Source organism: Vulpes lagopus, chromosome 4 (assembly GCF_018345385.1).
Source record: "Vulpes lagopus strain Blue_001 chromosome 4, ASM1834538v1, whole genome shotgun sequence".
Lineage (NCBI taxonomy): Eukaryota > Metazoa > Chordata > Mammalia > Carnivora > Canidae > Vulpes > Vulpes lagopus.
The window spans coordinates 47,545,090-47,567,774 of NC_054827.1; the positions used below are offsets into that span (position 1 = coordinate 47,545,090).

Below are 22,685 nucleotides of genomic sequence, written 5' to 3' on the forward strand. Positions count from 1 at the left end.
AAGATTCCAAATTTTGCAAAATTATTTTACTGGCTAGACATACATACTAAGTTACTAAGTTACCCTGATAGACAGACAACTTACTGACTGGTACCACGTTTAATTGCTCTAGAAAAATTTAACAAGAGCTAGTACCCAATCAGAATACCAAGTATATCTTCTGCATAAACATTACCAGATGCTCTTGACTCTTGACAGATAGGTCTGGAATTTTCTAAGTAGCATCTTTAATTATTATTTTTACTTAGCAGCAATAAATCAATTCATTTTAAGTGAAATGGGTATTAGAAATCCTTTTAAGATTACAGCTTTGAACCCACTAAGTTTGGAGACACTTGGGAAAATGAGATAGGTACACACCCACAAATACCAACCAGTGTCAATTATTAAACGAATTGTTTAAATCTTAAATATCATAGGTCTTTAAAAGAAAGTTAAGTCACCAAAGTCACTATAAGTGAGGCAATTAAACATTTCCTAAGAGAGTTCAAATTTAAAGAAATCCTTAAAAAAAATTAAAAAAAAAACAAACAAACAAAAAAACAAACAACAACAACAAAAAAAAACAAAAAAAAAAAATAAAGAAATCCTTAAAAAGATTTACATATTAAGAAAGGGAAGGGAAAAAGGAGGAAAAAAACATTAAAGGTAGGAAGAGCAAGTGCATCACGTAGGCATCAAAAGGTCACAGACGGGTTTGGGAGAAAGTTAATTAATTAGTTAAGTAATTAGTTTAGCTAACAGAGGATTTTGACAACAGTGAAAGGTAAGGATTAAGGGTAGACATCAGAGACCAAGAGAAATTGTTGAGCATAGAAATGATATAAACAAAGCAGTGTTGGAAAGATTAATTTGGTGGTGGCACCATCAATAGACTGAAACATAGTACAGATGAGATGAATTTGTAATATTTTCTAAATTTTTTTATTGTGGTAGGCTTAATATAAAATCTACTGGCTTAACCATTTGTATAAGTGCACAGTTCAGTGCTATTAAATACATTCCACATTGTTGTACAACAACCATTACTACCATTTATCCCCATCTCTTTTCATTTTATAAAATTGAAAATTCTATACCACTAACCTCCCCATTTTCTCCCTCCCTCCCTGTCATTATAATTTTGACTGCTCTAAATACCTCATGTAAGTGGAATCTTAGAGTTCTTTTCCTTCCTTTTTAATACTGAATAACATTACTTTGCATTTATATCACATTTTGCTTGTCCATGCACACCTCAACATAGACACTTGGACTGCTTCCATATTTAAGCTACTGTGAGCTCAGACATAAGTGCACAAATACCTCTTCAAGATATGCTTTCAATTCTTTTTTTGCTGTATATACCCAGGAGTGGGACTGATAGATCATATGGTAATTATGTTTTTAATTTTTGAGGAGCCTCCATGCTGTTTTCCCAGTGGCTATGCCATTTTTTATGACCACCTATAGAGCACAAGGATTCTAATTTTTCCACATGCCTTCCAACGCTTATTGTGTTCTGCTTCTTTCTTACGGTTCTGTTTTTTTCCCTCTCTTCTTTAGATGTTTCAAGTTTTTATTTACAGTCTAGTTAGTTAAAATATAGTATAGTGTTAGTTTCAGTAGAATTTGTGATACTGTTTTCTGCTTTTTTGATAGTAGCCATACTAATGGGTGCAAGGAGGTATCTCATTGTAATTTTGATTTGCATTTTCCTAATGATTAGTGATGTTCAGCATCTTTTCATGTGTTCAATGACCATTCATCTATCTTCTTTGCAAAAATGTCTATTACAGCCCTTTTCCTATTTTTGAGTTGGGATATTTGATTTTGTTGTTGAGCTTTAGGAGTTTTCTATACATTATGGTTATTAACCCTTTCTCAGATACATGATTTGCAAATGTTTTCTCCCATTCTGTGGGTTGCCTTTTTACTCTGGACAGAGTCTTCTGAGTCACAAAATTTTAAAATTTTCATTAAGTCCAAAGTGTCTATTTTTTCTTTTGTTACCTGAGCTTCTGGTGTCCTATCCAAGAAATCACTGCCAAATTCAATGTTGTAAAGCTTTAGTCATGTATTTTCTTTAAATGGCTTTGTTGTGTCAAAGAATTTCAATCTAAAATAGAACCGGAGAATATAAGATGGAGAATCTCACACATGTACCCCGGGATGATAAACCTAAGGACTAACAGATCGAGTCCTGTGAATGTCTGATTTACAGAAAGTGGATAGTGTTCAAGCTTTCTTGCATTGGGGGATGATCAGAGGTTGTACTATATCGACCTTGGGGAAGTTTTGCCAGAGTGATGAATGCAAATTGGATCGATCTCACAAATGGGATGACTTGAGCTTTGCTCAGGTGACTGGGATGATTTTGTTTGCAATGGAACATTTTCAAGGCTGGTTTCCTCTGTTTTTGACTTTTGCAGACTCTAACTGAACTTTCCCCCCTTTCCATTCCCATAATGGAACAACCCATAAATACAATCTACCAAAAACCTTTAATGGACTTGCCTGTAGCATGCTACAGTTTGCTTCTTCCAAACTGTAGTTCCTCTATTATTCCTGAATAAACTCATCTTCTTGAGTTTGCCTAAGTTTCTCGTTTTATTTATGGTCAATAATTGTTTTAGGTCTTATATTTAGGTCATTGCTCCATTTTAAATTTTTGAGTATGGTGTTAGGTAAGGGTCCAACTTCATTCATTTGCATGTAGATACCGTTTTCCCAGCACCATTTGTTGAAGACTGTTCTTTCCCCCTCAGAATGGTCTTGGTACCCTTGTTAAAAATCCTTTGACCTTGTATTTGACAGTTTATTTTTGGGTTCTCTTTTCTATTCTACTGGACTATATATATCTGTCTTCATGCCAATCCCACACTGTTTACATTATTGCAGATTTACAGTTATGTTTTAAAATTAGTAACTGTGGGTCCTCCAGTTCTATTCTTTTTTCAAGATTATTTTGGCCATCTGGGGCCCTCTGAGATTCCATGTGAATATTAGGATGGGTTTTTCTATCTGCAAGAAACAAACAAACAGACAATATATCACTGGGGCACCTGGGTGGCACAGTTGGTTAAATGGCCAACTCTTGGTTTCAGCTCAGGTCATGACCTCAGTGTGGTAAGATCAAGCCCCAAGTTGGGCTCCATGCTCAGCATGGAGTCTGCTTGAGATTCTCTCCCTCTCTCAACCTCTGCCCCTTCTGCTTATTCTCTCTCTAAAGTAAGAAAATAGGTCTTAAAAAGGGGGGGGGGGGCACCTGGGTGGCTCAGTGGCTGAGTGTTTGCCTTTGGCTCAGGTCAGGATCCCGAGCTCCTGGAATGGAGCCTGCTTCTCCAAGTCTCTGCTTCTCTGTCTCTCTCATGAATAAATAAAAATCTTAAAAAAAAAAAAAATCACTGGGATGTTGATATGTAATGCATTGAATGTGTTCCAGTTTTGGGTAAAAGTGACCTTTTAATAATATTGTCTTCCAATCCATGTATATGGGATGCGTTTTCACTCATTTATGGGTCTTTAATTTCTCTCAGCAATGTTTTGCAGTTTCCTTGCAGTTTTGTATAAATCTTAAGCTTCCTTGCTTAGGAATTCCTAAGTATTTTATTTTTCTGGATGATGTAGTAAATAGAATTGTTTTTGTAATTTCCTTTTCAACTGTTCATGCTCACATACAGAACTAGAACTCATTTCTGTGTGTTGACTTTGTACCCTGTACTGAATTCATTTATTAGTTCTAACTTTATTTTGTGAGTGGGATTCCTAAAACTTTCTACATATAAGACATACTATCTACAAAAAAAGATAATTTTACTTTTTCTATTTCTATTTAGCTGTCTCTTCTTTTTCTTGGCTGACTGCTATCGCTGGAATATCCAATAATGTGCTGAAGTGATAAAAGTGGGCATTTGCCTTGTTGCTCATTATACAGGAAAAACTTTCACTTTGACCACTGAGTATGGCGTTCACTGTGAATTCTTCACATACAGTCTTTATCACGTTGAGGTAGTCTCCTTCCTAGGTTAATTGTTTTTGTCATGAAAAGGTGAATTTTGTCAAATGCTTTTTCTGCATCAATTGAGGTATCATGTGATTTCTATCCTACATTCTGTTGATAGGACACATTAAATTGCTCATATTTTTATGTTAAACCATCTTTGCAATCCAGGAATATATCCCCACCTTATCATGGTTTATAACCCTCTTAATTGTGCTAGATTTTGTTTGATTGTATTTTGTTGAGGACTTTTGCATCAGAATAAATGAGAGGTATTGGTCTGTAGTGTTCTTATACTGTCTTTGGCATTGGAACCAGCCTAATGCTGGCCTCATAGAATGCTGGCCTTATAGAATGACTTCCAATTTTTGGGAAAAGTTTAAGAATGACCAGTATTAGTTCCTCTTTAAATGTCTGGCAGAACTCACCAGTGAAACCATTAGGTCCAGGGCTTTTCTTTGTTGGAAAATTTTTGATTCGTGATTTGATCACTAGTAATTATAGATCTGTTCATATTTCCTATTTCTTCACAATACACTTTTGGTAGGTTCTGTGTTTCTAGGGCCTTGTCTATGTCATCTATGTTAGCCCAGGTGTTGGCATACAATTGTTCATGGTACTTTCTTATAATTTTTTTTGTTTCTCTAGAATCTGCAGTAATATCCCCACTTTCATTTCTGATTTTAGTAATTTGAGCCTTTTCTGTTTTTCCAACCTAACTAAAGGTTTGTCGATTTTGTTGATCTTCTCAAAGAACCAACTTTTTTTTTAGTTTCACTGGTTTTCTCTACCGTTTTTCTATTCTGTTTCATCATCTTTCTCTGCTTTAATCTTTACTTCTTTCTGCAAGCTTTAGGTCTTTTATTCTGTTATTTACAAAAAAAATATTTCTATTTCCTTAAGTTGTAAAGTAACATTGTTGACTTTGGGTCGTTCTTGGTTTTAAATGTAGACATTTATAGCTATAAAGGGCCCCCTTCACACCACCTTTGTTATTTCACGTAAGTTCTGATGCTTTTTCATTCATTTCTAAGTATTTTCCAACTTCCCTTGTGATTTTTCTTCAATCCATTAGTTGTTTAAAAGTGTTAATCTCCACAATTTTTTGAATTTTCCTGATTTCCTTCTGTTAATGATTTCTAACTTTATACCACCTTGGTCAGAAACAGTATTTGGTATGGTATCTATCTTTTTAAATCTAACTGAGACTTAATTTGTGGCCTAAAATATTATCTCATCCTGGAAAACATCCAGGTGCATTTGAGAATGATGTGTATTCTGTTGTTGGAGAGAGTGTTATGTATGTGTCTGTCAAATCCAGCTGGGTTATTATGTTGTTCAAATTCTCTCCTTATTAGGTCACCTGAGTGGCTCAGTCAGTTAGGCATCTGCCTTCAGCTCAGGTCATGATCTCAGGGTTCCTGGATTGAGCCCTGCATCAGGCTCCCTGCTCAGCATGGAATCAGCTTCTCCCTCCCCCTCTGCTCCTCCCCACCACTCGTATGCTCATGCACATGCTCCCTCTAAAATATATTAATTTAAAAATCTTTTTAAAAAATTTCTCTGAAATACTACTCTGCCATCAAAAAATGAAATATTGCCATTTGCACTTACGTGAATAGAACTAGAGGATATGCTACATGAAATAAGTCAATCAGAGAAAGACAATTATATCATTCATATGTGAAATTTAAGAAACAAAAGAGGATTACAGGGGAAGAGGAAAAAGTAAAACCTGATGACATCAGAGAGGGGGACAAACCATAAGAGACTCTTAATCATAGTTAACAAACTGAGGGTTGCTGGAGGGGAAGGGGGTGGGGGGATGGAGTAACTGGATGATGGGCATTAAGGAAGACATGTGATGTAGTCAGCATGGAATTTTATAAGACTGATGAATCACTGACCCCCTACCTCTGAAACTAATAATGCATTATGTTAATTGAATTTAAATTAAAAAAAAAAACACAGTAGATAAGTGGTGGCCAGGGGCTGGGGTGGGTTGGAAATAGCTAGAGGTTGGTAAAAGGGTATCAACTTTCAGTTATAAAATGCATAGGACTTGAGGATCTCATAGAACATGGTGATTACAGTTGACAACACTCTGTTGTATACTTGAAATTTGCTAAGAGTGTGGAACTTAAATATTTTCACCCCCCCAAAAAAAGGTAAATATGCGAGGTGAGAAAGGACACAAAATAAAGAGGTAACGTGCTGTAGTGGGAAAAAATTCTCTTTACTGATCTTCTATGTGGTTATTATATCCATTACTGTGAGTGGGGGTACTGAAGTCTTCAACTTTTATTGTAGAATTATTTCTCCTTTCAATTCTGTCATTTTTTTCCTTCATATATTTTGATGGTCTGTCATTAGGTACATAAATGTTTAAACTGTTCTATCTTCTTGGTGTATTAATATACAATGTCTCTCTTGATGTAAAGTCTATTTTCTCTGACATTAGAATAGCCACCCATGATCTCTTTTGTGTACTATTTTCAGGGATTATCTTTTCCCATTCTTTCCTTTTCAACCTGTTTGGGTCTCTTATAGTTAGATTATGTATTTTTATCCATTCTACCGAACTGTGTTTTGATTAGAGTTGAATCCATTTATATTTAATTACTGATAAGGAAGTAGTGATTATGCCCTTTATGCCATTTATCTACATGCCTTAAACCCCCCCTCCCCTAATTTCCTGCCTTCCTGTGCTCTTGTGTTTAGCTGATATTTTTCTAGTGAAATGCTTAAATTCCTTTCTCATTTCCTTTGTGTGTACCTTACTTAGAACTATTTTCCTCATTATCAGATATTAAATTATATTTAACATCCTTGTTATAATACTCTAAATTTATATCAACTTAATTTCAATAACATACAAAACCTCTGCTCCTTTACACCCAACTCCTTTTAGCTTTTACACTAATATACCGAACCTTAAATATAGTCTCTTTAATCACGCAGGAAACAAAAAGTACAGTCACAAGCCATAGTTACAATCACACTAGCTTTTATATTTGCCCATTTACCTACCTTTACTAGTGTTCTTTCATTTCACCTTGCAGGACTCCCTTGAGCATTTCCTGCATGGCAGGTCTAGAGATCAGAACTCCCTCAGCTTTTGTTAATCTGGGAATGTCTTATTTTCTCTCTCACTATTTAATGACAGTTTTGCTGGATAGAGAATTCTTGGTTGACAGTTTTGTCTGTTAGCACTCAGAACATATCAGACCACTGTCTATTGGCCTCCAAAGTTTCTCATGAGAAATATACCCATAATCTTTACTGAGGATTCCTTGTATATGATGATTCACATCTGCTGTTTTCAAGATTCTGTGTCTTTTTTTTTTTTAAAGATTTTATTTATTTATTCATGAGAGACAGAGACAGAGAGAGACAGAAAGAAAGGCAGAGACACAGGCAGAGGAGAAGCAGGTTCCATGCAGAAGAGCCTGATGCGGGACTTGATCCTGGAACTCCAGGATCATGCCCTGGGCCAAGGCAGGTGCTAAACTGCTGAGCCACCCAGGGATCCCAGTGTCCTTGGTTTGTTTAATAAAATTTTGATTTGACTTTATTTCTTATTATGAAGTTTTGATTTGATTATAGTATGTCTCAATGTTTGTCTCTTTGAGTTAAATTAGAGTTCCTCAACGTTCTCGGATGTTTATATTCATTTCTCTCATCAAATTTGGGAAGCTTTCTGCCAGTATTTTTTTCAAATATTCTCTTTGCATCTTTCTCTTCTCCTTCTAGAAATCTGACAATGCATGCATATTGCTGGTATGCTTGATGGTGTTCCACTGCACCTTTAGCCTCTGTTCATTTTTCTTCAGTCTCTTCTCTTTGTGTTCCTCAAACTCATTAATTTCCCTGGTCTTTATCTCAAGTACACAGTTTTTCTTCCATCGAATCAAATCTGCCTTTGAATCCTCCAGTGAATTTTTCATTTAAGTTACTGTACTTTTCAGATCCAGAACTTCTTTTTGGCTTCCTACTTTATCAATGATTCCTTTTGTTCATACATTTTTTTTCTTACTTTCTCCACATCTTCCTTTAGTTCTTTAGCAATCTTTAAGAGAGTTGTTTTAAAAGTCTTTGTCTAATATACCTGCCATTGGGTCTTTTTCAGGGACAGTTTCTTTGATCATTCTTTTCTTTTGAATGGGCCATATTGTTTCTTTTATATGCACTATGGTTTTTTTTTTTTTTTTGAAGATTTTATTCATGAGAGACACAAAGAGAGAGGCAGAGACATAGGCAGAGGGAGAAGCAGGCTCTTGTGGGGATCCTGATGTGGAACTTAATCCCAGGACCTCGGGGTCACGACCTGAGCCAAAGGCAGACACTCAACCACTAAGCCACCCAGGTGCCCCTACACTATGATTTTTTTCCTGAACACTGGCCATTTGAGTCTAGTAATGTAGTACCTCTAGAAACTGGATTTGCCCCCTTCTTCACTGTTTGCTTTTTTTTTTTGTTATTTTATTTTGCAAGCTGTCTCTGTGCCAAAGATCAGCCCTAGGTATAAATTTAACATCTTCTCAGGTGTCTTCGGAGCTTTTCTTCGGCTATGCACAGACACTAAGTTTCCTCATATATGCAGCTGTTTTTGAATGTCCTAGTCTTTAATATCCAGCACCCAAAAGGAGAAAAAAGAAAAGCTGAATGGGGAAAAGAGGGGAAAGAGTCCTGGCAACAACAGCTGCCTGTTCTTTTGTGTGCACCTCTGTGATCAAAAGCAGTAATCAGCAATTAGAGCAAATATCCTCAATATATGAAAGATAGGGTCTTTTCGCCTACCGTGGCTCCTGTCAGCTATGTGCAAGCTGCTCCAGGAGTATGTGCACAGCTGCCTGCCACGTGGCTGGGAGCAGAGGATAGATAAACTGCTACCACCTAAAAGCTGAAATTGACCAAAATCCACCCCCAAGTCTTTCCAGAGAATTTATAAGCCTTCAACAGATTTCAGAGTTCCAAATTAGTTACACCAGACAGAGGCTGCCAGTTCAGTAGCTGTCCAGGTGGGGAGACGGATTCCTGGTGCTACCTACTCCTACTCCACCATCGGCCCCAAACTCACACTACTCTTATGACAATAAAGACCTAGAAGTGGAGGAAACAGAAATAATGGAAACAAAAGGATGAAAGCAAGACATTATAAGAGGAGAACTGTAGTATCTTTATCTCAGTTCAGGTTCTCAGCCACCACCATTAAAGAGCACTAAAGAATAATTTTCAATATAGGTGAGATTAGTCTTGCTAACATCAAGGGCAATATATGAAAATACTGCATTCAGAATAAATCTTGGTAATGTTTCTGGATTACAACTAATTAGAACATATCATCTAGTCCATCTTGCCAAATGCAGTTTCATAACTAATGATATATAGCACTTGATGCGTTACCTCAGAAAGATTTACCAAAGATGCTTAAAAATTTCTAGATCAGTGTCATGAAACTAAAGAGCTACTAAAAAAGAAAACCAGGATTGGGGCAAGGTTATGTTCCACTAAGTTTTTTTTTGTGTGTGTGTGTATATTTTTTTATGTTCCACTCAGTTTTAACATATTTTTCAACTTATCTTAAAATTAACTATTCAAGAAATAAAGGAAAAACTTTAAGAATAAAGATACAACTAGAATTTGTTTTTATTTCCTATGTGGGCTGCAAAAAAGTCAATTATAGTTAAACCTGCCATTGTAAGTGTAGCTTGATCAGTGCAAAAGAAGAAAATACAGAAGGGAGAATCCCTGCAAATGTATGTGCAAGCTCAAGAGAAAAAAATATATATATTTACAAACTCCAATTGCAATAAATGTGAATTCCTTGGATCTCTACTAACTGGACAGGTAACAGTTATCCCAAGGCTACCACTAGGAAGTTAAGAGTTCTCACAACTTCCCTAGCACTGGGTATTGAACTTCCCTTCCTCATCAAGCTGTGTTTCCTTAAGCTATAGTCGTATTAAATACTTGTTTTACATTTAAAATCCACCAACCCATTATCACGCCAAGAAGGTTAGGAAAGAAAATAAACTTTTAACAAAAACCACATTTAATAGGGAAGACAGACATCTGTTCCATGAAATGCACTATTCTCTGGTCAAGAACTGCCAAGTCCTCATAATATCAGATGAAAGACTAGGTACAGTAAGATAAACTGCACAGGGCTTTTTTAATTTAAAAACAAGCAAACAAAAAGTCTACAGGTTTTCCTTAGGTTTTTTTTCCCCCTAGGTTAGCACAAAGTTTATTAGCCACTTCTGTTCAAAAAGATGCCTTTCTGAACAGATCTACTCCTCTAACATAACCAGACAGGAAACACCAAAATGCAGAGGGGCCCCACTTTCGTTTGCGTCTCAGGTTATACTAGAAGTATATCCTAGAGCAATGGTAGTTGTCTCCTGGGGTTCCCTGGAAATGGCTCTGGAATAGGCTCCAGCTTCAGTTCTGGGCCCAGGTTTGGCTGTGGCATTCTTTGTGCCACCATGCCTAGTGTGGGGTCCAGTGCTGGCCCCAGATCCAGTCCTACCTCTAACTCCAGGCCTAGCTCTGGCCCTCATGCTATCCTGGGCCCCAGCTTTAGATGAATCCAATTCTAGCTTCAGGTTAAGCTCCAGTGGTTTTGCAGCTCATCCACCTGTCTACTTTATCCTGGTGGTAGGACTCAAAAGTCTCATTCCAGGGGATTTAGGGGTAAAGGAAGTATAGCATATTCTCAGTATGCTCTCCCTCAGTAAGCAGTTGGTAGTGCTGGATGAGTGGGGTCAGCGGGAGTGACTACAGTACCTCTCTGTTCTTGGGTGGCCAGAATAGATGACCTTATCACTCTCCTGATATTCCACCCTGGAGGAGGTAATGTCCCTTTCCAATGATTCACTGAAATGTAGTAGAAAGGTACCAGACATGGGTCTTCTTCTTCGGCAGCTAGTGGTCCTGGCTCTAGCTCAGAGAGCCCATGATGTGGCCATCATTCCACAGATTCCTCAGGAGGTCATGTACCAGTTCAGGGTTTTGTACAACCATGTCCAGAACAGTAACTTGCATGGGGGGGTGGGGGAGGGGGGCTCTCCTGCTTAATAAAGTCAGCCCAGGACAACAATGTACCCTCAATCCTCGAGTTCTGCCCAAACAGCTTGTCCCTCGGCATGCTCAGCTACTCCAGGTCATGGTCTCGGGCAGTACAAGGGAACTGCCAAATGAGAGCAGGGCCCAGCAAGCTCCAGGAGGGCTTTGGGCAAGGGGCTGGAGAAGAACTGCTGATTTTGAGGATTTGAGCTGAGCAGACTGAACCAGAGAACCACGGCCCAAGCATATGAGTAGGTTCTTGTTAGAAATAATCACACAAATGTATCTGTTTTTAGCTCCTGCTTCAGGCCCTGGTAGGTGTATCCAACCGTAAAGCTGGTAATATGCAATTCCTCTGTCTCCCTCAGCAGCCCCTACTGCTGCCCTTTCTGGAACCAACTGAATGTTGTTCCACAAGAGTCGAGTAGCCAAAAAAACACATTAAACTCTTACTCTTCCCCTTCTCAGGGGCCAAAGTTTTCTGGTTTGAAGTAAAAATGTTGAACTCCTGGAGACCTTGTAATGAGGAGGATTCCCATCAATGGGAACTCCTGTAGTCAGTGACCCACTACCTTCCTGGAATCCCATCAGCAGCCGTGGAGGATAGTAAACTTCCTCCCACTCCTGAAGATGAAGGGCTGATGGGGAGTTGGGGCACACAAAGCTGGGTTTCTACCACAAAGGCTTTGTGAAACAGACACTAAAGCAACTCTGTGAACAGGACCTTCTGCCAGTTCACCTCTGTTCAGAGTCATCCTAATAGTTAACCAGGTGACCCAGTCCCTTCAGCTCATCCAGCAGCTAATAACAGGTGAAACAACAGCTTTGCTCCAGCCATGAACACTTCTCCAGCTGTTCCATCTGTGGTCCAAATGGGCTCCAATGCAGGCATTTCACTGCTGGACTTTCCTCTAACTCTGGCTGTAGCTTGAGTAGGGCAGGTAATTGGCTTGACGGTGCTTTAAAGGTATCCAAAACCTCCTTTTTCCTTTTGTCCAATTCACGGAGTTCCCTCCAGAATCTGCTAATGTCTGGTCTGATGGGATCTAAAGAGGACATCCTCACTGGGGCTGATATTCTATCAGAACAGAAGACACTTTTGTGGTCTTTCATTTGGCTGATGGATTTCACCAGCTTGTCCAACTTAGCCCTTAATTCCAGGTTCCAGGATTCAGTCTCCTGCTGCTGGCTCTCCACAGGTGCTTTGAGGTCTGCCTTTCCTTGCTCCGACTGAGCCCTCTAAGCCTGAATCAGAATTAAAGAGATTAAACATCATTTCAGCCAACTGGGTAGGGCCTTGAGGAAAGGCCTGACTGTCCCAATAGAATTCTCACAAGTTCTGCTATAGCAACAAGTGCTAAGCATCCTGGCTGCAGCAGCAGGTATACTGAGTTCATTTGGTCCAAGAACTGAAGGAATGGCATGTAAGCCTTGGAATCACCATTTCCCAGTAATAATGCTGGAGAGAAAGAGAGATCAAAACACCGCAAGTCTATATATACCACACAACTGACTGAGAAGCACTGGATTCAAGAGGAACTAAGTAGTTCTAAAAAGTGAGTCTCCTAACACAATGAAGGTATTTCCAGAGGGCAATGCTGTGTGTGTAAATGGTGGCAAATGAAAATTTGTAAACATGAAACATCTTCATATAAATAATCTGAGGTGTTTTTTTTTTAAAAGTTCCAGTCCTTAATAGTTCAGAAATGTATGGTGAGATTATAGATTTCTCAGGAGTAAAGATTTTTAACTAACTCAAAGGTTGGAATCCAGTGCTATGGGTGCTTAAAAAAATATGTATATGTATATTTATTATTTTGAAATATAGAGTATATATCCAGAATCTGTTTCTGGAGATGCTTATTCATTTCATCTAAACCGCAACACTTGGTATCTGATGATAACTACACTAATGGAAGCAAAGAGGAGTACTGTTACTAGATTTTAGAGCTAGAAAGAATCATTAATATCAAATTCAAATAGTTTTACAGATAAAGAAACCACAATTCACAACTATCTGCAAGTAGGCAGTTTGACACAGTTACACTTCTAACTTGCTCCAAAGACATTGCTGGAATTTGACTTCCTTTCTACTTGGTAATGATGCCAACCAAATTCCTGAAAATAGTCTCTTGGTGGCTTTTTAAAATTTGCAACATAAGATAAGTAGTTACATAGGAGAAGGATCAAAGAAAAGACCGTTTTCCAGATTGGGAGTGTGACAGAAAAAATACTGGGAAGGTCTACTTCTCATGTTCATCACACTGAAAAGACAAAGTCTCCGACTGTGCTAATTATGGTTGCATTTCGGAAAGAAGGTATAACATAATGGACATTTCCAAATTTCACTGTCATGCTACTATATATACAAAGACATATGCACATTGCTCCTAAATTAAATATTCCATATTCATTTAGAAGACCTCATTTTAGTTTTTCATGCTTGCCTGTCTTAAATAACTGAGATAAACATTTGCTACTGCAAAGGACAAATTTACGTTACAGACAGATAGCTTACCTTTACAGAGTTTATTTGATATAGGCCTCAAATATAGATGAATATTTCAAGTATTACTTTAGTACTAAAATATATGGCACAATGTGCTATTAACATGCTAAGAAAAAAATGGGTCAATAATCTGGACTGACTATAGTTTGACAAATATGCTTTTAATTCAAATTTTCTCAGTAACTCTAGGATCTACTGCTCATGAGTGAAAATAAATGTTGTGATTACTAGTAATAAAAAAATTTCAGTTATTCTTAATATTAAAGTTGAAAGATAAACATCTACCATCCTAAATATATAGGCTGTGGCCAGCTTTCAAAAACAGCAAGTAAATCTGTCTCCATCTATTCATTTTAATTTTGTATCACAGTAATAAAGGTTGATGTTTTAAAAGATACTGTATCCTTAAGTTGAATTTAAACATATCATTGCTTATTTGAGGTGTCTTCTAAGAAATAAGGGCACCAACAACCCTATCTTTAACTATCCATCCCCCACACACATTATACGCCATCCTCTGGAAAAAAATATCAGTGGCTCTCTTTTTTGAAAATATTCTACTCAGGTGGAACAAGACACCAGAATTCACTTACTAGTTTTCCAGTATGTATGTCTACAAGTGCAGTAACTTTATATTTCCAAATACACACTGGGAATAAAATTTCTTAAAAGAAATAAGAAAAAGACCATGAGAACAAAGGTCAGAAAAATCTTATAGCTCCCTAATTTTAATATATTCAATTTTAGCAAATCTAACTAATTCGTCTACGTAGTTTAGGAGTAAGTAGCCCTGAGTTTCATGCAAAACAAAAACAAAAACAAAAGGTAGAGAATTGCAAATCATTAACTATTATAAAGGAAGGAATGCCTTTCTGAGGATCCATTTTACGAAAAAAAAAAAAATGTAGGCGACCTCTCATGGCCCTTGTCCATAGTTTGAGAATAACTGCTGAAATCACCTTAGTATCAGCACACACCAGTGGGTCCTCTCTCCAGAAAAATGTATACATGCACACAAAATTTAATAAAATTTCAGAAGAGTTCACAGATGTACTGAAGCCTATTCGTGATTTAACAAGCTCTACCTTAGATTATTTTCAAGAGTCTCTGGACCACACCTTTTCTAAATTGTACCTATGATGTCAGGGTAGGAGAACAAAATTCATGCAGTGACCGCCCCCATTCTACTGAACAAATCAGGACTCTGGTTATGCCTGCAGTCTGATTTGATTTTTAATAAAGATAGTCAGGTTTTGAAAGCGACATGCATTTTCTTTTGATGTAATAAAAACTGACAAAGTCCTATAGTCATTTTCCTTTCACCATTTCTTTAGAGCTTATCCTCTACTGCCACCAAACTGTGGTTTACGAAACCTTTTGCTTTAAACACCATTAATTCCTTGGATGTACAGTATATCCAATTTATCCTGAGATAATAAGTCTTACAAATGTGAGATCTTCAAGGTCAAATTATGCATTAATTGTGACATAATCTCCTTTAAGTCAATTAGTTTGACTCACGTTAGAGTTTTTGATTCATGTCAGTCTCTTAAGAGTTTTACCTCTTCTAGACTGAGCAGTGGCAGAGTGGGAAAATGAGCCTGGGCTTAAAAGTGGCAGCAACTTTGGTCAGGATCTAGTCTATCACTTATCTGTGAATTATTTAAACTCTGAGATTTGCCAGTCCCAGTTTTCCCTGCCAGTAGTAAGGTAACAATGGTATCTACCACACAGGACAACTGAAACTGAAAGGACACAAAGACACCAACCCTCTTCTTACCTAAGTCTGAAGGTGAACATCCCCACTCCTTCAATGGTGGCTTGTCTAAGCCACAATATTAAATCATAACTACTTACCTTGAGTGATCTATATACCCAATAATCTGCTCTCCAAATTCTTTATGTAGGCCTACTTACTGTCCCTGGGCACAGGAGTCTATGTAGCTACTATTCCTTTCGCAGTTTTCAGTTGGGACACAATGTCACAATCTAAATGAAGATATTTCAAAGCTCCATACTTAAAAGACCAAGTCTTTAAACATCACTACTGCATGGCTTCCTTATTCCCCAATCTCATCATTTGTATTCATCATCTCAAAGTAACTGATTAATATAGAAAAGTAGCACGTCTATACTCCATCTGACTAATATACTCTGGAATGCATCATAATTGGAGGGTTGACACATACCCTTTTATAATTTACTCTTCATTTAAATGAAACAGGAGTAAGACATACAACAGAAACTTCAACTATATATGTGTTTCAGGACCATGTCAGGGTTCAGTGAAGATTCAATAGCTATGTATGATATTCTTAATATTTGTATTCTGGCTTAATTAGAAAAAGAGGAAGCTACATTTTAGGTTTAGTGTCATTTTGATAAGGTTCCAGGTTTTGTTTTCCTGCAATTCTTGTTAAAGCTGCTATTCACTACATATAAATGTCAAAACGAGACAGAAAGAAACTGTTCTTTTTCTTTCTCCCCTAGAAAGCTTATCCTGAATAAGAAAAACATCTCTCTTGGGTAGGACCATGAAAAAAGAGCCACACTATACTGTTCATCTTTCTAACTTGAAAAGTCTTCCCTGTGAGAAGAAAATTTACCTACAAATTCATCCCAACCACTATACTCTGTATAATGACAAAGTGGAAATGGAGACCAAAGCAGACCTTAAGTAATATTGACAATCAGGTAAATTCAATCTTTTGCAGGGGCTGGCATGGAAAGAAAACAAGCTATAGGAGTTGGCCAAAATAAGAATTCTCTCCACATTGAGCCATCACTTATCCTTAAATTTGGGGGACCTGCATTAAACAAACAAAAACAACCCTTCTCCATCCCCAAAAAAACCTTCCTCTATCATGTACTTATGCAAAGCACAGGTAACCGTGTCAAAATTTATTCTGGTCTTGGCTGAGGTTCAGTTACACTGGTGTTGGGCAGTCATTAAACGAGTACAGTTTCTTTTCCTTCTACTCCATGGCATCCAGGACAGTCCCCTCCTGCTACAGCAACAGTTATAAAGGTGTTCTAACTGTACTTTATATGAAGGCAAAGTCAATAATATATTAGTAAATCTAATAGTAACTCATCACAAAAAAGTAAGGATAAACTAAATACTTGTTATAAATGCCAAAAGGACACTTGGTAAATTTCAATTTTCACTTTTCACCTAAGGAATAAAACTACATATTAACAATAACATGGTACTTTCATATTGTGATTAAAAATACTTATCTCAAATAAATAATCAAAATCACACTTACAAATGAATAAAACACTAGAGATAGCCTTATAAAATAGGGAGATAGCCCTATAAAGAATGAGACAAGGATGCCTAAGAGCACCACTTTCTAACACTGGTTTTTTAATTTTAACCCTCAGAATTCTCAAGTAGGAAGAGGTGGTGGTGGGAGGTGCAATACAATAAAACAGGAAAAGCACCAAAAAATTCTTCCTAAGAGACACAAAAGACTTAGAGAGCTATAACATGCTAATGGCTGAGAACACACAATGCTATATTGCAGAAGAGAAATTCTTCCAAAACTGATTGATAAATTCAAGTATTTTGAAACAGAAATAGACCAGTCAACTAATTGGGGAAAGTCAGTTCTGTATAATGCACATATAACACTTAAATACATCAATAAAACATAACAAACATGAATTCACAATCTCTAAGAAGTTCATTCACTCTATTAAATACAAAATAAAATGAGACAGCTTTTTTAATCAAATTGGCAAATGTGCAGAAAAAAGTATTCAAGGAACTAGGTACCCATAATATTTGACTGAGCAGTCCTACTTCAAAGAGCATCAAGCTATAACAAAAGTGTTTATATGAAAAAACGTTCATCACAGTGTCATACATAAGAGCACCAAAATAAAAATAATATACACTGGCAGGATGTTGGTTTAATAAATTTCAAATGCTCATGTATCACGAAATACCATGCAGCCATAAAAAATTATATGATTTCATGACAAAGGAAAATATTCATAATAGTATTAAGTTTTAAAATATAACAAACCAATGTATTTTGTCTATATACACATTCACAAGAAGGAAAAGGACTACAAAGAAATACACACTGCAGAAAATATATCAAATCATTGTCACTGAAAAGGTCTTGGTTATTGAGATCACATACAATATTTACTTTCTTCTGTATGTTTTTGTATTTTCAAATTTCCTTAGGTAGAAACATATTACTTTAATATATGAGAAATAAAAAAACATTATCTCAAAGAAATCATCTAAATTTTAAATAGCTGGTCTGAATTCTCTAGGGGCTATGACCCCAGAATTGATTATAACTAGAATGAAATTTTTTATGAAAACTGAGATGTATATAAATGTTAAAAGCATCTGAAATAAATTTTTACTACAAGAACCCCATTGTTATGTGAAGCACTACTGATTTAGCAGCCAATGAGGTAAGTAATAGAATATGGTTCTTAATAAGACAAACATACAGGAGTAGAAAGGAGTAGGTACAGAAAGATCAATGGAAAGGGTCAAAGCTTCTCATCCCAAAAAGATTTCTTCTGGACTTATCTTTAATTCTTAGCTTTGATTTATCAACAAATTTCACATAGTTTACCATACAGTAATTTTGTTTTGCTCTGTGGCCTTTTATATATATATATATATATGTGTGTGTGTGTGTGTGTATATATATATATATATATATATTACACATATTTGTACACATGCATATATGTGTGTGTATATATAAACAAATTTGAGTAGCCTTTTAAATCATCTTTACCATCAAAATGAATAAACTTAACAAAGACTTCAAGAATTTAAGGAATAGGTAGTTGAAGAAACTGACCTGACAACAACACATGTAGTTATTCTTAACTATATTTGAAAAATGGCCCTTATATTACTTTAGTGCCATAGATGCTAGACTTTCACAAGTAACAACCAGACATTTAGAATATATCACTTAAACAAATTTAACTTTGGAGTAAATTTTTTAAAAAAGAAAATCAACATATCTAAATGAATTACAGCTATTTACTTTAAATGAATTCATTTTATAAAAATTAAACTTACCAAATTAAATAATGTACAAGATCCTAACAAAACAAACTTAAGGAACATTCAGGATAGAATACACCCCCCCCATTATTGTTTTTATTAATCATACCATTTTCCAACAGGCCATAACCAAATATAACCCGAAATGTGATGATCACCATATCAGAATAAGACTCAGTACCTACGACTATAAATTTATTTAAACATTGACATAATACAGATCTACACGAAAATAAGTTGTTTTGTAAGATTCTGAATCCTCCTCTTGCAGAGGATATAAGATGTTAATGACTCCTGCAACTAGAAAACCACAAATATTTGCGTCCTCAACATACAATGCTTCAGGTAATTCCCACTCCCCCTTTCACAGTTTTTTCCCTCTCATTATAAAAAGGGGGATTCAAATCCTTAATTAGGTAATGAGAACCTTTCAATAACCAACATCCCTTAATTTCCTTTTTCTCAAGGAGGGTGTTCCCAGGGTCCAGGGCAGTCTGCAAATCAATGCAAAGGGGGAGCCATCAAGAGGCTCATCTGAAGTATTACCAGGGAGCGGCAGGCAGCAAACATTCAAACCCAGAAACTGTGACTCAATATTTCCTATATAATGCAATAGTTCTGCACACATGATAGATATTGTCAAGAAGAATTCTGCCTGAAGAAGATGTAGAATGGAAAGAGAGGATCAACAGACATAAAGGTAAGTAAGGTGTCTGATTATACTAGTATCGGTACTTACGTATCATACCTCTGCAGTGGTGTCACTTTGTTCTTATTCTTATCAACTGAACCCGTAGATAGTTGAAGAAAATTAGGGTTTAATTTATATAATTCTTGAAGTAGTTTCTGTTCATATTCTTGGTGCTTACCCGCCTAATGGAAGAAGAAATTAAAACTGCAGTGGGGTTCACAAAGTGGCTGGTATAAAATGACTTACTTTCCGAATTAGAAGATACCCTAAATAAAGCATATATGGGTTTTTCATGGCATTAGAGAACCCTGTGAGGATGATGTCACAGAACTGCTAGACCAATGAAAGTTCTTCCAACAAATCTATGATATATACACCATTAATTAAGGATTTCATCAACCATTTATTGTGCAGAAAACCAAATTAACAGACTTTTTTTTTAACAGACAACTTTTTTGCCAGCTCAAAACACTAGAGGCCCTTTTAAACCTATTTCCCCATCTTTCATGTAAGAATGAAGTCTTCTAATCGGCCATTACAGAATTCTGAAGATCACCGAAAATAACTAATTTCTTTTTAAAAAAGAGATGAACACATTGTAAATAGTACACAGATTATGAGTTTTACTACATTTTTCATTATCTTGACAATAAGTAAAAATCCCATTATTTTGTTTTCAGATAAAAATTAGTGTATTTTAAACTCCAGACAAGGGGCTGGCAGTTTATAGCTAGCTCCTTTGTTTGTTTTTAAGATTTCATTGATTTATTTCACAGAGAGAGAGAACACAAGAAGGGGGAGCAGGAGAGGGAGAAGCAGGCTCCCCGCTGAGCAGGGAGTCCAATGTGAGGCTTGATCTCAGGACCCAGGAGTCATGACCCAAGCTGAAGGCAGACGCATAACTGACTGAGCCACCCAGGCGCCCTGCCCCACCCTCCCGACCCCTTTGTTTTTATAAATAAAGTTTTGTTGAAACAGTCATGCTCATTCATTTAGTAGCTGCCTATGGCTGGTCTCTGGTCCAACAGAAGAATTGAGTATTTACTACAGAGACCAGAAAGCCTAAAATATTTACTAACTGGCCCTTTACAGAAAAAAATCTGCACATCACTGCTCTATACACAACAAAAAGATATCTGTATTTACTGTAGTTGGTAGGTGTGTAACATTGCCTTCTGAGGCAATGTTACAAACATTATGGAAGAAATGAGGCAAAGACTGCCTCTGGAAATTAGTCACAACAAAAATAAATTACAGTGAAATTCTTTGAATAACATTTTACTATCTGCATGTATATCATGACTGAATTGACATTTTTACTTACCTTCAGGACTGTTTAATTATTTTAGAAGTGTGTTCTAACTAGATGTTATGGGAAAACCAAACCAAGAACAGGACAGATCAAAACAAAAACAAAACAATAAAATGAGCAAGGGCAACATCATTTAAGCAAAGATGACTGCATCCTTACACTCAACAATGAATGCATCATGCCCTGTTCTGAGAGGGCTCCTGCTGTTTCAAATGGATCTATAAATATTTCATACGGTACTAAATTCTGAATTATGCAACAATAAGGAAAGATCTTCTGACTTTTGCCGTGATATAATCTGTTTAAATTTCCTTTCTATGTAGAGGAACTATCTTAATAAAGAAACTTCCTTTCAAAATAATCTTAAACTCACATAAAGAAGAGCAGATGAATTCATCATAACAATATGAATTTTGAATTATTAAGAAAAATACAGTTAGATGTGGATTTACACCTTTAAAATACGAAAAGCCTTGAAATTTTTTTCTACAATCAATACTTCAGGAGACATTGTGGCTTTCATTAGTAACTAAGAGCTAAAACTAATACTCAAATCATTTTACAGGGGCAGTCCACAAAGGTTACATCCCATTACAAGTTAGTTTCATGGGACTGTCTGTCCATTTCTGTTTACAATTCAATAACAATCAAAAATGAGATAAACTAGGGTTTAGACATTCTTTGAGAGAAATTTTCAATATAATATAGCATGAGTGGTACATATTCTCTACTTGTCAAAATTTATTTTGGAATGGTTCCACCTTAGATTCTATCCAAGAATGTTTCACCCAAAAAATGAAAAAAATTCAAGAAGCACTTATTAGATAAAAAGTAAGGCATTTGTCCCCATTAAATGTCATAAAGACCTTATTTTAACATAGTTTTTGGATCATAAAGAAATACGATCAAGAAATTCCAATGAATTGATTATAATGAGACTTAAATCTGTAGTAGCTCCAAGTCAAAAAAGGGTAATATTTCATTTTAACAATGTGCTCTTCACAGAGACCCTATTAGACTTTCTCTAGGTTGACCTGCAGAGCCCGAGATGGCATTCAATGCTCCCCCCACTTCTAAATGAGAAGTATTCCTGCAAAAGTCCATAGCAACAATCTGACATCCTCATCTATAAGAGAGAAGTACAGCATTGTGCTTTGGTATAATCCTTATTTAATATACATAAGGTCAACATTTTTACTTATAAAGATATGTTTATAATACTATAAATTGAAAGGAGACCAGAGAACAGGAAATCTAAAAAACAACATAGGATAATAAACCTTCAATTCACCCTTCACAGGACACTGACTCAGTGTACACTTTCATGGGGAGAATCATTTTATAAAAATGTTAGTTATCAGCAACATTTGATAGGTTGTTCTTTTCTAGCATGTTCTGTAAAGAGTGGAAATTAGGAAGGAAAAAACTTTATAATTACAGTAACCTACTTTGCTTTCATTTTGTTTATATTCCCCCTAAAGTAGCATTTACTAAAAGGCTTTCTTTGGTTCTGATTGTATATTCCTTTCTTGGATAGGTATCAGTATATTAAAGACTCTGAGAAGTCCTGCAGAAAGGAAACCTATTTATCTTCATTAATCTAGCATTCCAAATTTGATGGACTACAAACCCAGTTTCATTATAACAAGATTCTGTAGAACAGACATTCCATGGAACACTGTATGGAAGATGCTACTTTAATAATAATTAAAAAAAAATTAAATCCTTAGTTTTTGCTTTTACAATTTTAACTTATAAAGAAAGATACTCCCTTTCCTGCGAAGTTTATAATTCACATTAATTTACTACCTGCATTTCCTCTTTTGTGAAGCTGGCCGCCTCATCCCCCAATTCATGTAGATACATGCAGTCAGGCTTTGGGCACTGCATATTCTTTAAGAAGTAACTGCAGTATTTTGTTGTACCTAGAGATGCCTGCAGAAAGAGTAGGGAAGGGGAAAAAAGGACCCAAAATGTGAATTGACAGTAAGAATTTCCTTGTTTGGTGTTTTCACTTCACCTCAAATGAGGCACAGACATGATCAAAGAAGAAGTATGCTTCTCAATACT

General features: G+C 36.2%; 1 protein-coding gene and 1 pseudogene across 6 annotated transcripts in view; both read right to left on the reverse strand.

Moving 5' to 3' along the window:
- The window catches only part of CNOT4 (CCR4-NOT transcription complex subunit 4), a 144,210-nt gene that overhangs the window by 34,960 nt on the left and 86,565 nt on the right, over positions 1-22,685 (reverse strand). For 3 of the 6 annotated variants that reach the window (XM_041753915.1, XM_041753912.1, XM_041753917.1), the window contains exons 6-7: positions 22,425-22,550; positions 19,361-19,485 (exon numbers count right to left, since the gene is read on the reverse strand). In XM_041753915.1, coding sequence (XP_041609849.1) covers positions 19,361-19,485; positions 22,425-22,550 — 251 coding nt within the window. Of the gene's footprint in view, positions 1-19,351; positions 19,486-22,424; positions 22,551-22,685 lie in introns of all 6 variants that reach the window. The other 3 variants (XM_041753914.1, XM_041753911.1, XM_041753916.1) reach the window with 1 other exon arrangement.
- Positions 8,286-19,340, reverse strand: LOC121490180 (annotated as a pseudogene).